This window comes from Lagopus muta, chromosome 1 (assembly GCF_023343835.1).
Source record: "Lagopus muta isolate bLagMut1 chromosome 1, bLagMut1 primary, whole genome shotgun sequence".
In the NCBI taxonomy this organism is placed as follows: domain Eukaryota; kingdom Metazoa; phylum Chordata; class Aves; order Galliformes; family Phasianidae; genus Lagopus; species Lagopus muta.
In genome coordinates, this window is record NC_064433.1 from 131,491,046 (window position 1) to 131,507,199 (window position 16,154).

The 16,154-nt window shown below is 40.7% G+C and overlaps 2 protein-coding genes across 6 annotated transcripts in view; one reads left to right on the forward strand and one right to left on the reverse strand.

The window, feature by feature from the left end:
• The window catches only part of EIF5B (eukaryotic translation initiation factor 5B), a 31,741-nt gene extending 21,580 nt beyond the window's left edge, over nt 1–10,161 (forward strand). Inside the window, exons 12-24 of the mRNA XM_048961412.1 lie at nt 68–178; nt 1,130–1,197; nt 2,308–2,449; nt 3,396–3,527; nt 4,112–4,294; nt 4,432–4,593; nt 5,267–5,398; nt 6,640–6,771; nt 6,898–6,974; nt 7,095–7,259; nt 8,145–8,283; nt 8,797–8,958; nt 9,377–10,161. Coding sequence (XP_048817369.1) covers nt 68–178; nt 1,130–1,197; nt 2,308–2,449; nt 3,396–3,527; nt 4,112–4,294; nt 4,432–4,593; nt 5,267–5,398; nt 6,640–6,771; nt 6,898–6,974; nt 7,095–7,259; nt 8,145–8,283; nt 8,797–8,958; nt 9,377–9,484 — 1,713 coding nt within the window. The 3' untranslated portion in view covers nt 9,485–10,161. The remainder of the gene's footprint in view (nt 1–67; nt 179–1,129; nt 1,198–2,307; nt 2,450–3,395; nt 3,528–4,111; nt 4,295–4,431; nt 4,594–5,266; nt 5,399–6,639; nt 6,772–6,897; nt 6,975–7,094; nt 7,260–8,144; nt 8,284–8,796; nt 8,959–9,376) is intronic.
• A 129-nt stretch (nt 10,162–10,290) lies between these two features.
• Nucleotides 10,291–16,154, reverse strand: part of REV1 (REV1 DNA directed polymerase) — a 56,205-nt gene continuing 50,341 nt past the window's right edge. For 3 of the 5 annotated variants that reach the window (XM_048961265.1, XM_048961286.1, XM_048961304.1), the window contains 4 exons: nt 15,628–15,839; nt 15,289–15,445; nt 14,327–14,429; nt 12,681–13,092 (listed from right to left, as the gene is read on the reverse strand). In XM_048961265.1, coding sequence (XP_048817222.1) covers nt 12,981–13,092; nt 14,327–14,429; nt 15,289–15,445; nt 15,628–15,839 — 584 coding nt within the window. In that variant the 3' untranslated portion in view covers nt 12,681–12,980. Of the gene's footprint in view, nt 12,604–12,680; nt 13,093–14,326; nt 14,430–15,288; nt 15,446–15,627; nt 15,840–16,154 lie in introns of those variants that run through there. The other 2 variants (XM_048961275.1, XM_048961294.1) reach the window with 2 other exon arrangements.

The following is a 16,154-nucleotide window of genomic DNA, read 5'->3' on the forward strand; positions in this document are numbered from 1 at the left end:
GGGGTTACTTTAAATGGGATCTGACATGTGAATATTTCTGGTCTTTTTTTCTTGTTTTTGCCTTCAGCTCCGCCATACTCATGTGCAGGACAGTGAAGCTGGTGGGATCACGCAGCAGATAGGTGCAACTAATGTGCCCCTTGAAGCTATTAATGAGCAAACTAAGATGGTGAAAAATGTAAGTTATAGCACTTCAAAGACTTAAATAAATATATATATATAATGTAATATTTTTGTATAATATATAAAATAATATATGTAAACTAGTTACTACTTAGGCCTTGTGAGACATCTCCACAAAGTCAGATACCCTTTTCCTGCCAACACTGGTGTTGATTTAATTCCTATAGGCAATAACTTTGTAAGCTCTGACTTTTGAAACTTACTGAGTATTCTATTGTTAACAAAGCTTCACTTCTTACCTCCTGTGCTGAAATTGGTCCAGTTCACAGGTGATGAATGTTATTGTTAGAGAAATAGCAACTGTTGTGTATTGCTGGTTTTGGATACTATATGCTGCCTGTAGCAGCTGACCAAAAAACTTTGGCAGTGATGCCTGTTTCTAAGGGATGGAAATATTACTTGTAATTTTAGTTGAGTAATCCTAAAACTATTCAGCTAAGTGCTGAGGAAGCATTCTGGACAAACTTTCCTCACAAAACATTTGGCTGCTACTGAAAATAACGATGAGCTTGCATCATTAGCTCCTGGAAAATCCTAACAGAAAAGTCTCTCTTAATTCCATATATATATTTTAAACATATTTAATTTTACAGAAGTTTTATGTAGTCTTTTAAAAATGTGAAATCCTTGGGGACAAGAAAACATTCACAACAAGAGTGATAAATCTTGCTAGCTTGAATGTATTTTCTGGGGTTTTTCTTATTTCTTGTTCCCCTCCTATAGGCTACTTTGTCTTAACAAATCTTACCTGAGCTTATGGCTATTTGGCATCTAGGAGATGTACTGCATCGTATTTTTTGTATGGCAATTAGCCTTGATTTATTTTGTGGAGGTGCTGGCTTGAAAATGTCTGTGGATTTTCTGAAGCAAGTGCTATCTGTAAGCTGCCAGCTCAGGTTTCTTCTTGCACCACCTTGCCAAGGTGACTAATATTTTGCAATGTTAGTTTGACAGAGAGAACATAAAAATTCCAGGAATGCTGATAATTGACACTCCAGGACATGAGTCTTTCAGGTAATGTTTGTTCACACAGTATTGTATTTCCCAGAAGATGCCTGAAGCATCTGCATGTATTTTTAACTGAGTATTCAGTCTTTCTCTAGTCTGTTGTGTTTCTTCTTCCTTTATAAAAACTGAAGTAGAGGTTTGCTTACTTTGCAGCTGCTTTTTATATCTGGTTAATATCTGGCATTTAATATCTGGTTAATGTCTTGTCTTCATGCCAGTTGAGACAAGAGTATCTGTAAAAACACATAAATAATTTTTGTTAATATAATTATTGTAAGAGGGAAGATAGAGGCAGGAAGGAAGGTAGCTGTAGAAGAACGGGTGACCCAGGTATGCTGGCATGAAAAAATCAAGCTCTTCTCCTCGTCTCCAGTTCTGTGTCCAGCTGATATAACTGAGTTCAGGACACAGTGAGACACCAGTTGCACAAATAAGCCGATTCCTAGCAGAGTTCTTGTACAGTACAGGGATACAGGTGGCATACAGACAAAAGATGCTGGATCATCTTTTAAGTTAAAAGCACACTGTGCACAACTGTTCTCATTGAGGTGGTGTTCAGATGAAATCCCTGGACAGGATTAAGACTTTGTTGTGATGTTCTTAAATGTTAGCCTCTAAAAGGATTGATGTGCCAGGCCTTAGGTACATGATGATATTCTGACCTGTTTCTTGGCATCCTGTCACTTACAGCCCTTTTTCTAGCCAGGTTTTATTCAGCACTTCAGGTGTCTGATACTGGTGTTTGTCATAACATTGAGTCATCTGTCTCATTCAGATTTTCCTCCTATACTTCACTGTAACCCTCTCAGTTTCCACTCAAAGCAATTCAATGAATCATAACTTGTAAGAAGTCTATAACAGCAGGAAAGCTACAGGCAGAATTGTAGTTTCTTCTTACTTTTGCTTATGTGTATTCAAATATACGCTGTTAAATGGACTTCACAGTATTATTTCAGTGTTTCATGGATGCATAATGAAGGACAATTTCTGATGGGGGAAAGATGAATATTTGATCAGCTTTCACTTCTTATTCATGAGTGTAAATTTGACACTGCATTTGGTGATTTTCTTAAAGTTCTGTTGCAACATGATCTTTTTTCTCTTTTAATGCCACAGCAATTTAAGAAATAGAGGAAGCTCACTTTGTGACATTGCCATTCTCGTAGTTGACATTATGCATGGTTTGGAACCACAGACAATTGAATCCATAAACCTGTTGAAATCTAAGAAATGCCCCTTTATTGTAGCTCTCAACAAGGTAAGAAAGCTTTTCTCTATGATGGTATTTTTTAATATTGTAAGAAGGTATTTTGACTCTAGTTTTCTGTTGTCTTTCATGATCTTGAATTGCCTGTGCAAAGACTGAAGCAGTGGTTCTTAGCTCCTTTCTGCAGCATTTTGGTCAGCTGCTTTACGGGAGTTTTGCAGAACAGTGTGGCAGTTTGTCTCACAGTTCTTACTGATAAACTTACATAACTTCAGTATACTTTTGAAAGTGAACTGAATATTAGCATTAAAGGTTGCTGGAACCAAGGCAGCTTTATCTCATTACTGAAAATAGCTGTGATGTTTTTAAAACGATTGGATGGAGGGGTGATAAAAGATTAACAAAAAGATCTTATGGTTTATGTTATAGTCCTGTCACTTAGGTCATAATCCATTTTCTAAGATCCAGTTCTGAGATGTAAAGCCAGTTCTTTGGACCTAAGATCAGTTTGCTTTCTGGAAGTCTTTCTGAAGCGTGCAGGTTATATGTTTTGCACAGCCCCAACCATCTCTGTAACAGTGTGGGAAAGGGTTCAAATCCACCAGTAAGTTTAGAATAATCTTTGTAAAATGAGTGCAGTCACTTTTCAAAGGGAATCAAAAACAGCCTCAAGTTTTTGTGTATGTAAAGCTGTACATGAGTCTCTTTTGTCTGAGTGTTCTATCTTAAACCTGACATAAGTGATGTATGTAAACTTCTTCCATATGAACACAGACTATTACAGTTTCAATGATTAAAATATGAAGTAGTATTGCTTTCCTGACATTCGCTCTGGCATCGGGTAGATACGTAGAGAAATAATGCCTTTGAAGCAAGTCGATTTGACTGCTAGCCATCCAGTATTGCTAGCTGATGAAGTATTTATCTCAAATCGTGTGGAGTAAGCATAAAGTTGTCCTTCATGTTGCAGAAGATGATGTATTACTGTGTTTTCAAGATCGACAGGTTATACGACTGGAAAAAAAGTCCTGATACAGATGTAGCTGTGACTTTAAAGAAGCAGAAAAAGAATACAAAAGATGAGTTTGAAGAACGTGCAAAAGCTATCATAGTGGAATTTGCAAAACAGGTAGGTTGGAATGTGCAGGTCTTTTCTGTTAATGGAAGTGGTAGTAAGGATGGTGCTGCGGGTGTGGTGGTTTTGATCGCTTCTGACACATTGGTGTTTACTGTCCATAAGCCAAATTTTGTTGTCGAATAACAGCTCTTTGAACTGCTCCATCTGTGGAGTGCTAGTCTGGAGGAAGGTAACAGCAAATTGCTGTGCGTGGTCAGTGAAGACACGAAGAGCAAATCAAGTTCTCTGTCCCTGTTCTTACCCTCTTTGGGAATCACACGAGAGAATCCCACCTGTCCCTTGTTCCCTTGGACACCAGAGGGGTGCGAGTCGTATCAACTGTGGGAACAGCTGTTGGTGGCATACAGTAGTATCTAGAAGCTTCATGTGGTAATAGGCTTTGTAGAGTTATCCCATGCTGCATCCAAATATAGGTTGCTGTAGTGAGCTGCCAGTAACTGTGTTGGTTTTATTTAAATTAAAGTAGAGAATCGCAGTGGTTGGCTGGAATTGTATGTTACTGTTAACTGTGTGTATATGGTGTGTGTGTGTGTACGTATCTGTTTTCCTCAAGTAACTATTAATCCTGATTGCAGGGTTTGAATGCTGCCTTGTTTTATGAGAATAAGGATCCCCGCACTTTTGTTTCTCTTGTACCTACCTCTGCTCACACAGGGGATGGCATGGGAAGTCTGATAGCTCTTCTCGTTGAGCTAACGCAAACTATGCTGACCAAGAGATTGGCTGAGTGTCAAGAACTGAGAGCTCAAGTCATGGAGGTAATTCAGCAGTTATTCTTTGAAACTCACCCAGAAATTTCTGCCCTCACCCCCTCGCTCCCTTCTACTTGGCTTACAATTAAAAAAAGAAATAATTGTTAAAGCAGAGAGTAACTTTCTTTCCCTCCTTCGTTCAGGTTAAAGCACTGCCAGGCATGGGCACTACCATAGATGTTATTTTAATTAATGGACGCCTGAGGGAGGGAGACACCATTATTGTTCCTGGTGTAGAAGGTCCCATAGTGACTCAGATTAGAGGTCTTCTGCTACCTCCTCCTATGAAGGAGCTACGAGTTAAGGTATGGAAACTGGTTGGTGTACTGGCATTAAGAGAGCGTTCAGAACCAGAGTAAAATCAAGTTTTGATACAATAGAGAATGTAGTAGAATTCAGTAGCAGTATGGAAGGATGACTTGAAAGGGAAGGCAGTACAATATGTAAAAAGCATTTCTGGCCATTGCTTCTCTTTATTCAAAGCAAAAGATAAACCGGTGTGTGAAACTGTTATGAGACTTATGTCTTGTGTGGGGTTAAACAGCAGTGTTAACATTATAAGTTTCCCAGGTCAACAAGATGAATTTCCACCAACAAGGTGGATTTCGGTGATTTGATGGCAGATGTATTTTTGGTGAGCAACTTCCTATCACTGCTTGCAGTTTCCTAGTGTGCCCAAGTTGTTGGTCCTCTTCTGTGCCTTGGACAGTTCCTCTGCTGCTGCATGCCTTGTCTCCCATTCCTGAATCCCAACAATAATAACAAAAAAAATTTAATGGGAGAAGAGTATTCAGATAAACAGGATGTCAGCACTGTGAAGTAGAGAAAGTAACTGATAGATAGGAAGAGCTGGATTTCACTGTCGTCCTGTCTGCTGCACTTGCTGGTGGTGAGCTCTTCAGCATCTCTTTACTATTACTTTGTATTGCTGAGTAGCATCTATGTGAACTCTTTCCTACTATGTGTTCTCCTTTTCAGAACCAATACGAAAAGCACAAAGAGGTGGTTGCTGCTCAAGGTGTGAAGATTCTTGGGAAAGATTTGGAAAAAACATTGGCTGGTTTGCCATTGCTTGTAGCTCATAAAGAGGATGAAGTCCCAGTCCTCAAGGTGAGATGGCTGATGTTGAAATGAGACACTTAATCTGGGGGTGACTGAGCTCTCTGGTGGTGAAGTTCATCCCAAGATTGAGAGCTCAACGTTCAAGTAACTTGTTATGCTTATTTTTTTGGTTATGTGTGAGAAACTGTTACAATCATCTGGACACAAGGCTCTGCAGCATCTTAAGTGTTACTGCATTGATGTTTTTGCTATCTTGATTCTTAGTTTTCCTTGGTGTTTTGCTAGGTTGTCTCTACTTATGGAATAAGTAAACTGAAAACACATCATAGCACAGTTTGACTGCATTATTAACTACTGATTCAGCATCTGTAGTGATTCATACACATATTTCAGTGAAATCACACTGCTGGTGGAGTTTCTTAAACTATCATCAGGATTGGAAAGACTTGTGTAATAAGCTTTCTTTTGTAACTTTCAAAGAGGCCAAAGAAAGAACACATCTATCTCAAAAACTGAAATTCAGATGAGATGCTCCTGCCCTTCCAAAGTGAAGAAGTAGTTTAAAAAGAAGACCCACTGTGCTGATAGTTTGTTTATCCACAGTTTTCCTTCAGCCTACTGTTTACTTACCTTTGCCTCTTAAGGAAGGTTAATCCTTCAGATCCTCCAATTACAGGCTTTTTCTGGGTAGATCAGAGTATGTATGTAAGATCTACTTGTTGTAGATGTGTGAGAACTTAAAAGTAAAAGTTAACAACTATTGATCTGTTAGAGGAAAAGAGTGTTCAGGCTTGAGAGGCACAGGCTCTTGAAAACAGGATTGTAACATCTCAGAGCAACAAGGTGGCCCTTCTGCTCTGATATCCTCCGTGGTGTACCTAGGCCTTGCTGCTCATGAGGCATTCAGAATCCTTTTTAGCCAATGGTTTTAGGGATCTCTCTCTGTTAATGTTCAGTTGAGCAACTGAAGACACCGGCACATGCTGTTTTGTGTGTTCTTTCATCTTGCTGGAAGAAGCCTACTGTGCTTGGTGGAACAGCGTAGGTTGCAAAGAAGTGTTACTGGCTCTCAAGATGGCTGTCTGCTTTGTGTTTGTGGTCACCTTCTTTCAAAGCCCTCAAATACGATTTGGTACAGACTCTTCTCACCAAGCCACAGTGTATCACAGGGCAGTGTGTGACCTGTACTGTGGGGCTCCACGCTGGCACCTGTTGATACGGCTGTCAGGAACAGGAAGACTGCATACCAAGAACAGCAAAAGAACTAAACCTTGCTTTTCTTTCTAAAGGATGAACTGATACACGAACTGAAGCAAACACTGAATGCAATCAAGTTAGAAGAGAAGGGTGTTTATGTCCAGGCTTCTACTTTAGGGTCTTTGGAAGCATTACTTGAATTTCTTAAAACGTCAGAAGTGCCAGTAAGTGCTCTCTGTGCTGCGTCTGATGTTGCTTCTATTGCTGTGTGGTGGTGTTTGAGTTGATAACTGTTTCCTTTCAACTCAGAAAGGTCAGTGACTGATTTGTGTGCCTTTTCTCTTCAACAGTATGCAGGAATTAACATAGGTCCTGTCCATAAAAAAGATGTTATGAAGGCATCCGTTATGTTGGAACACGACCCCCAGTAAGTGAGCTCTTTGCTTTACTGTGTTGGCAAATGCATAGCGGTGTTTCGGGAAGCCTCCCTTCTCAGCTGCAGTTCTGTGATCTGCCTGCTGAACTGCTTGACTTCTTTCTGTTGCAGATATGCAGTCATCCTGGCATTTGATGTGAGGATCGAACGTGACGCGCAGGAAATGGCTGATAGTTTAGGAGTGCGAATTTTTAGTGCTGAAATAATTTATCACTTATTTGATGCCTTCACAAAATACAGACAAGACTACAAAAAACAGAAACAAGAAGAATTCAAGTAAGTAAAAGCAGTCCTATTCTGCATGCTTTGTAAGTAACAGAGTCTCTTAATCCTTTTATTACTAAATGAAATTGCATTTAGCTCGTTGATTGCAAGTTATTGCTTAGAAGTAGTGAAGGAAGGAAAAGAGGAAGAAGATGGGACAATAAACTGTTAGTTTTCAGGAATACAGTCCAGTCTAAATGTTTACATCCAGGATTAGGTTTAGTAGGGTGGGAGTTGTGAAGTCATTGCAAGACTTCGCTCATGCAACATGGAGTGTTCTTAATGAGGTTTCCCTCATATACTTTTCTGACAGATGGGAGCTGCAGAGTTGAGAAAGCAAGCAGAAGGGTTTGGGTTCTATTGTTTCATGTTTATGTAGTTGCAGTGAACAGGGCTCAGTTCTGACTGCAGTAGCATGAATTATCATTTAAGGATTTATGGGGATCCAAAACTTATGGAATCTGATCCTCAGTAAAGACAGTAAACCATTTATTTTTAATCCAAATTTGAGACTGTGTAGCTCAACATTTTAAAATCCTTGTTCACAAACAAAAGTTTTGAATTTCTTCAGTCGCTGATGGATTGTGGCAACACTTCTCATGCTCCTCTGAGGTTATAATTGCACTGCAATTACTGTTCCTTTGGTCACAGTCTTAGCCAGTGCCCGAGCCAGTCACAATAAAATCCATGACATCCCTGCCTGTCACTGTCATTGTCACCTATAGTTCTTGAAGATGGAGCATTGAATAGGATCAGCAGAGAATTTTCCTGCCTGATGCTTTGTCAAGTGACACTGTTAGAATAAACGTCTAGGCTGTGTGATAGCGGGCAGAACTGTGTGCTCTGGTTGCCGTTGCAGCATCTATTTCAAAACACCTTTTCTTTGTTGTCTTCCAGGCATATAGCAGTATTTCCTTGCAAGATGAAAATACTCCCTCAGTTTATTTTCAACTCCCGTGACCCAATAGTGATGGGTGTGGTGGTGGAGGCAGGCCAGGTGAAGCAGGGGACTCCCATGTGTGTACCCAGCAAAAACGTGAGTAAGAGCCTCTTCCCAAGGATGCTCGATCTAGCTGGTAGTTGCTGGAATGATGCACCAGGAAATGTTTGCATGCATTTCATCGTTGTGCAGAACTTTGGCAGAGGAGATGAGATGCAGAGTTTTAGATCGGTTATTGCAATGATCAGCCATCGTGCTACTCTGCAGGGCAGCAAAGAGTGCCCTGCCAGGAAGCATAGCACGGCTGTGGCAGGCAGCCTCTCTCCTTTGTGCAATATTGATGTTGTGATGCAGAGTAACAAGCAAAACTTCCACTGCTGGTCACTAATAAGGGGAGAACTCAAGTCTTGATGTTCTGAAGGATAACAAATAAGGCAGCTGAGCTACAGAGGGGTTGGCACCGCTGCCCTTTTCTGTGCTCACAGTGCTCATTTGCAAGTTCTGAGGTAGTGGCTCTGATAGCTTCATGTGAGCAACTAGCAGGAATTGAGAGAGCACCCGTGCGTGGGTTTTGCTGATCTGTCTTACAGTTTCTTCCTTGCGTTACAGTTTGTTGACATTGGAATAGTTACAAGTATTGAAATAAACCACAAGCCAGTGGAAGTGGCAAAAAAAGGCCAAGAAGTGTGTGTTAAAATAGAACCTATTCCTGGCGAATCACCGAAAATGTATGGACGGCATTTTGAAGCCACAGACATCCTCGTCAGTAAGGTAAAAGCCAGCTGCATTTGTGGTGTATGACAGGGGTAACAAAGTGAAACAGTCGTGTGAAACCTGAAAAACTGATACTGGTGACCCTCATTGGAGACAGAGAGCCACTTGAAATTCCTCGTGCAGGGCTTTGTTGTGTTCTTCTGTAGCCTTATTATGACTTCTGTAGCAGTGCTGCTCAGGAGAGCCAAAGGAATGAGGTACTGTAGCCAAAAGCACTTGGAAGCTCAGTGCACCAGAGGGGGAATGTAGTAAGTGAGCTATTTGTGTACCGTTGTGTGTAGTTGGTGCTCACAGCTCACCCCTTCCTGTTCTGAAGGTGGGTGCCTTTTCTGTAGGCTGCTGTTCCCGGTGTGTGAAGAGCTGCCTTTGTCACCGTGCACATCTGTTTCTGATGGGCTTGTCTTGTGTGTTACAGATCAGCCGTCAGTCCATCGATGCTCTGAAGGACTGGTTCAGGGATGAAATGCAGAAGTCTGATTGGCAGCTCATAGTGGAGCTGAAGAAGGTGTTTGAAATCATCTAGATAACTTTTTACAGCGATGGGAGGCAGGAATAGACTTGCTATTCCTGTTTTAAAAGTTACCAACAAAGTCGTATACTGAAGACAGTGTTGGATATGTGTTTGGGAGGAAAATATGTGGATAAAATGTTTTCCATGAGAAACCAAGAAATTTACACTGGTTTGACAGTGGTCAATTTACATGTTCCCACGGTTCCAATGTGCCTGTTCACCTGTTCCCACCGCCCTTCCCAATACTGGCTGCTGTTTTAAAGTTTGCCCTTTCTTCTCTTCCACTTTCCTTCCACCCTTTTTCCCTCCTCTCTCCAAAATAAAGTAAAATAAATTGAATTTTTATTACAGAACTAAAGCTCTTTCACTTTTATACTGATGAGATCAGTACTGCAGTATTTGATTAACTATGCTTCTGCAGACTTTGTGATTCTTGGGACATTTTTGATGTAAGAAGTACTTCTTTATTTATGCATACCTCTTTCCTTGATTCTCTTTTCCAACATTCTTCTGCTTTGTGCCTATAGACATTTTTTTAAATAGACAACTAGGCGATTGGATCTTTCTGTATTTGCTTTGTGTGAAATGATGTAAAGCATAGTTGGCCGCCTTCTACTGCTTGTACAGTTCATGACAGTCAACCTGTAATCATTATAACGCAGAGCTGCAATAAAGGAGATGGACATACGGCTCTTGTTTGACGGCGCTTCAATAAACAAAACGTCCCTCATGAGTTGCAGGTCAGAATGATGGGAGGGTCGTGGTGGGGAGGAGGTTGGATGTGACATCTCTGCAGCTGCTGCAAAGCGATTGTCCGCATGTAAGTGCTGACCTGCGGCCGTGTATCATGGTAGGACAGGTCTGGTTCAGAAGGTGTTTGTGATGACCAGGAATCAGTGCCATCCCACCATCTCCATCCCCCAGTCTACCTTTCCTCAGGCACTCTGTTAATGTTCAGCTTGGGGTGAGAGTTGGGAAGCAAACGCAAGCTGAAGTGAAATCCATAACAATCTGATTTAATGATTCAAAATAGAAGAATTTAAGTTGCGGTGAGCAGTTTGATCACCTTTATTCTGTCACTTACATCTCTTTTCTTGAGTTGGAAAAAAACCTGGATTTGATGCTGGGGACTGTCTATGCTCCATTACAAAGGAGCAGTTAACAACTTGCCACCTGAACTTAATAAGAAATTATTTTTGTTTGTTAGACTTTATCTTGCCCTGAAAAAGGACATTTTCATCTTGTTAGAGTGAGGCTAGACTCGCATCACTGCATATGGCTGTGGCTTAGAACAGAACAAGTTCCAGTGTCTCAGAGAGGAGACTGCAATTAATTAGTTGTTACAATTTTCTTTTGCAAACTATGCAATCACAAATGCTACACTAATAAAAGATGTTAAGATCATGGATGTCAATTAATGTGGTCTTGATGTGTTCTTAATTTGTTTCTTCGCATCCAGAAGGGGAAACAGTGTTGCTATTTTTGCAGGATGCTGTTGCAAAACTAGTAAAATGCCTTCATTAAATGGTGTAAGGGGAGCAGAAAACTTGAATAAAATACTTAGGAGTTTGAAGCAGGGCTCAGTAAGGGAGAATGAAAATATCAGTTAAAAGTAATCCTCTTCTTGAAGATGAAAGCTTCAAGTATATCTTGAGCAGCACTCAAAGGATCAGAGCTGTGTACCTGAAATGCAGCGAGCTAAATACTTGCTTGAACTGCAGCACATACATTCTTCTCTGTAACAGCAGAATAGAGAAATGGAATAGAAGTGCTTGTGATTATGTACATCCAGTTGGGTTTTGAGTACTTCTCTACTGCTCAGGACTCCAGAAGCCCTCTGAACAATCTCCAGGGTTGAGTTACAGGGCTGTGTGGGGAGGTGTTAAAAGGAATTTGTTGTACTTTGTCAATTAAGAGTGGAGAAGGGACTGTTTTCCTTACTCCTCTTGGTGTCTGTATACAGGGATGAGATTCCCCACCCTTATCAGAGCTTTCCAAGCCTTGCCTTGTATGAGATGCTCCATTCCCTTGATCACCTGGACTAGGTTCACAGTCTGTCCATGCCTGTTTGCCCTCCCTCAACCTGCTGCTGCTGACTCTTCCTCATGCAGCCCAGGAAGTTGTGGACCACCCCTACTGCAAAAAGCCCTGCTGGCTCCTGTCTAGCTTGAGCAATTGTATTCCATCTTTCAATTCTACAGTCAAATTCACATGGGTAATTTTGACCCATCCACCCCCAGATTTTTTCATTAAAAATTTGGGTTTTCTTCAAGTGCATTCGGGTTTTCTTTTCAGGCAGCTTCCTTCAAGATACTGAGCTAAATGTTACCAGATGAGACTGATACACATCTAGAAAAGCAAACTTGTCCAAAACACTACCAACAGAGTTGTAAGCATACAAACCCCTTATGTGGGACAAATTGTTGGGGTTATTTCATAGAATATCCCAAGTTGGAAGGGACCCATAAAGACCATCAAGTCCAAGTCCTGGCTTTGTGCAGGACCACCCCCCCAAAAAAATCAGACCAAATGTCAGAGAGCAGTGCCCCAGCACTTGAACTCTGGCAGCTGGGGGCAGTGACCACAGCCCTGGGGTGCCTGTTCCAGAGCCTGCCCACGCTCTGGTCAGAACCTTTTCCTGATCCCAGGTACAGACCCCTTCTTGACAGACTTCTGCTACTCACACACCCTGTGTTGTTGCACAGAGGAAATGCATGTTAACTGGTGGGATGTGAAGAGTGGAACGTGGCTCTACTCCAAGTACAAGCAATTCAGAGGACTGATAAGAGACTTATTGCTCCACTCTGGCTTACTCTCTGGCATACAGGGCTTATTTTGAGTAACTTTAAGGGTCTCTATTTGTTCTCCTTCATAAGCACATAGCTCAAGGACAACTCTACACCTGAATATGCAGGCCTCAGAGAGCACATGTACCTCAGCTACCACCTGTGCTGGGAATGCCTGAGCAATGCTGGCTTCTTTTACTGAAGGATGAAGTAGAAATCACGTAATACTCTTTCTTCCCTCGGTCTGAAATCTGTGGAGTCAGAGTGCAGCAGATGGACATACAGCAATCTCCTGTGTATGCTGAGGCAGCACCAATGTGTAGGACTTCATGAAATGAATCCAAGCTGCAGCGTAAATCGAAGGGGTTAGCGATATTCAAAGTGAAGCATGACAAAATAGAATCAGTACAAAAATATACATACAGTTCTTTATTAAACAACTGTAAACACTTCACTGTAAAAATCCATAAAACTTTATAAACAAACATTTTGTAAATAGATTCTATACTACAATAAAAGAATTTTAACACAATTATTTACATGCAATACTGACAAATTTGGCACTTTCTGAAAAGAAATGTACAAAACACTTTGTTGTTTAAAAAGAAATTTGAAATTATAAAAACTCAGGGCATTACTATCATGCACTTTGCAAATACCTCACAAGCACTTATGGCACAGCTAGCAGAGAGCTCCAGGCTCTCAAGTTCCTCACTACAAGTTCAGATAACTTTTAATGTGCTTCCGTAAGTTTGCTGTAAAACTACCTGAACATTGTCAAGAATGAAGTCAAATGCCATATTCCAAACTGATTCCACAGATGACTGCATTAACCTGAAAGGAAGATAGAAAAAAAAAAATAGGTGAAAATGACCATTACAGAACTAGCTTTTCTTACTTTTGGTCTTCAAACTGAAGAACAAGTTATCACAGGAATGATGAGAGGGACCTTCCAACAACTTTACACAAAAGAACCCAAAATGGCAAGTTTTACAGAATCACAGAAGTTTCTGCATCCCCATCTTTCCTTTCTTAAACGAAGACACAGGCAATACACCTCTCTCTCAACAAATGCAGTGATAACTATGGCATTTTAGTCATAATTTGGGGGACTCTATACTGTCTGTGCACCTACAAGTGGAACAAATCATGAACACACAGATAAGTGTGAGTTAGCTCCATCGTTCAGTTGCTACTAAAAGAAAAGCAAAGTTAAGTAAAAAATACCCAAGGAAGACAGAGCCACTGTGTTCTCTCTCTCTCCCCTTATCAGTCACCTCCTGGATGACTGCTGCAGGAGAGCAGAGGGCTCCTACATGTACAGCTTTGGAGGATCTAATGTCAGTGCCACATGGACAGCTGCGTATCTTTCACTTCCATGTCCCTTGTCCTGTGCTTGCTGAGACACTGCCATCAGAGCACATCTCACAATGGGGACCAGCAATGATATCTGATGCTTTCTGATAAGTTTTATAAACGATTCACAGTATTCAACAAAACAGTTCACTGCAGATTTCTTGTTTTCTGAGGCCTAAAGACATCCCATAATACAAAAGTTGTAGTCTTTCGGACATGACTCGATCTGTGAAATAAATGTTTTCACGATCTACGAAACAGAAAGCTGAGCTACATGGTGAAGTGTCAGTTGGTAAGCAGGATACAAATGGAAACTGGGCCTCCCAACTCACAGGGGGAGTAATAGCACAGCAACTAAGCAACAGGAACGGGTTTAATGGGGTTGGAGAGGTGAGACAGAATCCGGATACAGAACTGTAATCAGGTGAGATTTAAGGTAGGCTGATAAATGAATGAAAACAGAGTGAAGAAAAGGGATAGTGACACAAAACTCTCTGCAGCAAACACTTTCTAAATGCTATTATTAATTTTTCAGATCATCTGTTTATCGGCCCAGCTCTCTCCCTCTCCTCACTTTATTAATGTTTAATAAAATTTAAGCTCAAAATATTTACACTCATCAATTCAATGTCTCACAGGCTTGTGAACTCACAAGTACCTAATGCAAAAGTGCTAACAATTTAAATATCACAAATATTAGCAACTAAGCTACCTTTTCATGTACTTAACAACCAGATCCAATTTTTCCAGATCTTTTTCTTCTATTAGATCAGTACAATACTTCACAACCTGCAGAATGTCTTCTTCCATAGGATCTGTAAAAAAACAATGAAAAGAATGGAGAGAACTTTTCTCAAAGTACACTCTCAATATAACCAAAGAATAAGGCAGTGTTAGCACTTCAGGTGCCAATCTGACAACTGCTGTATTCCCATACCTCCCCCAGCATCAGAAGCTCTGTACATAAATGGATTGCAACACCCTGAAGCATCAATTCTTTTTTATCCTCTCCTCCTATAAGGACAAACGGCAACCGAAGGGTGAAGGAAAAGAAAAAGGGACTTAGACTGGAATGATTCTTCCAGAACTCTTGAGGAAAATGGCGCTGTCTGGGATACGAGGGCTCCTGCAGGTCAGATTTCCCAAGATATGAAGGTATTGCTAATTGTGTGACACGATGATGAAATTCAAATCACAATTTAACAACATCGTCATACTTTTGCCTTTTATTCTACAATGCATTCTGGCAGTATTTTTATGTGAAAAAATATGCATTCCTTTTCCTCTAAAACAGTAACTTTGGGAGCGGAATTTCCTTTTAAAAGCTTTTAAATCCATAGAGATTTACCATACTGGACAAAGTAGGAAAAACCTTTCATACAAGTAACATCAAGGCATGACACAAGAACCTGACCCATGGGCTGAAGAGAAGAGCAGGCAGATTGTCATGATGCTAAACACAGAACAGGAGCTGGCAAAAACAAAGAACAACTGAGTAGGAAGAATCAAGTTACTGCAGGACTGCAAAGCATTAAGAAGTTAAGATCGCTGTGAAAAGTAACCATCAAAAGGAACACTGATGAAAGAAGGAAGAAAATACGAAGAGCTTGCTAAAAAAATAGAAAGTTTTCCCTGTGATGCAAGTAACATCATCACTAGCATGGAATCCATTACCTGAAATAGTTGTTATCCATTCTTTCAGCAGCGTTTTTACATCATTGAATTCAACAGCTCCAGCCAGGTTGGGTGCCTGTGGCCTGAAGGAACCACACTGTTCAGTCTGCAGAGCTGATGGGTCTGAAGCATCTGAAGTTGATGGAACTGCTTCTAGCTGTTAGAAACATAAGTTGGTAATGCTCAGTCTGACAAGTATGGTAACACCAAAGACACACATGCATTGTAATGATCCAGTAAAGAATCCAGCAGAGAAAACAAGCTGTATTTGTGAACATGCACCAAATCTAAAGCAATGGATGTGGCTTTACTGAAAGCTGTCGTTAGGGCTCCAATTACCTGAGCAGCTGCTCCTTCCTGTTTCAAGAAACCATCCATTAGCTTCTGTGGGCTTCCAGATGTAGCTGGCATGTTTTTCACAGGGCTACCCAGGAGTTTGTTTTTCAGAGGACTCTGAATCTTTTTTACAGGACTGGCTGGATTTTTTTTCCTGATTTTTTTCTTATTTTTTGTTGTTGCATGCTTCAGTTGTAGGCAAGGATTCTTTGATACTGAAAAACACATGAATAGTCAATGACTGATGCATTTAAAGTCAAATGCTTTTCCACTAAAAAGGACACTATCTTCTGTTAAAACTATGAATCAATTGGGTAAACATAACCCAAATAAAGGGACTTAATGTGCACCTGTCACTGCAGATATTGGCAATATTTTAGGTATCTGAAAAGCACTTGCCTAAACATTTGTATACTCAGGATACTCAACCATCCATAAGCCTTTCAATATCCAGCATTTCAGTGCTTGAATATGTGCAGCTATTGAAATCTGAAGCCTACTGGACAAGGTGGCTCATCCTAGAGCCCTCT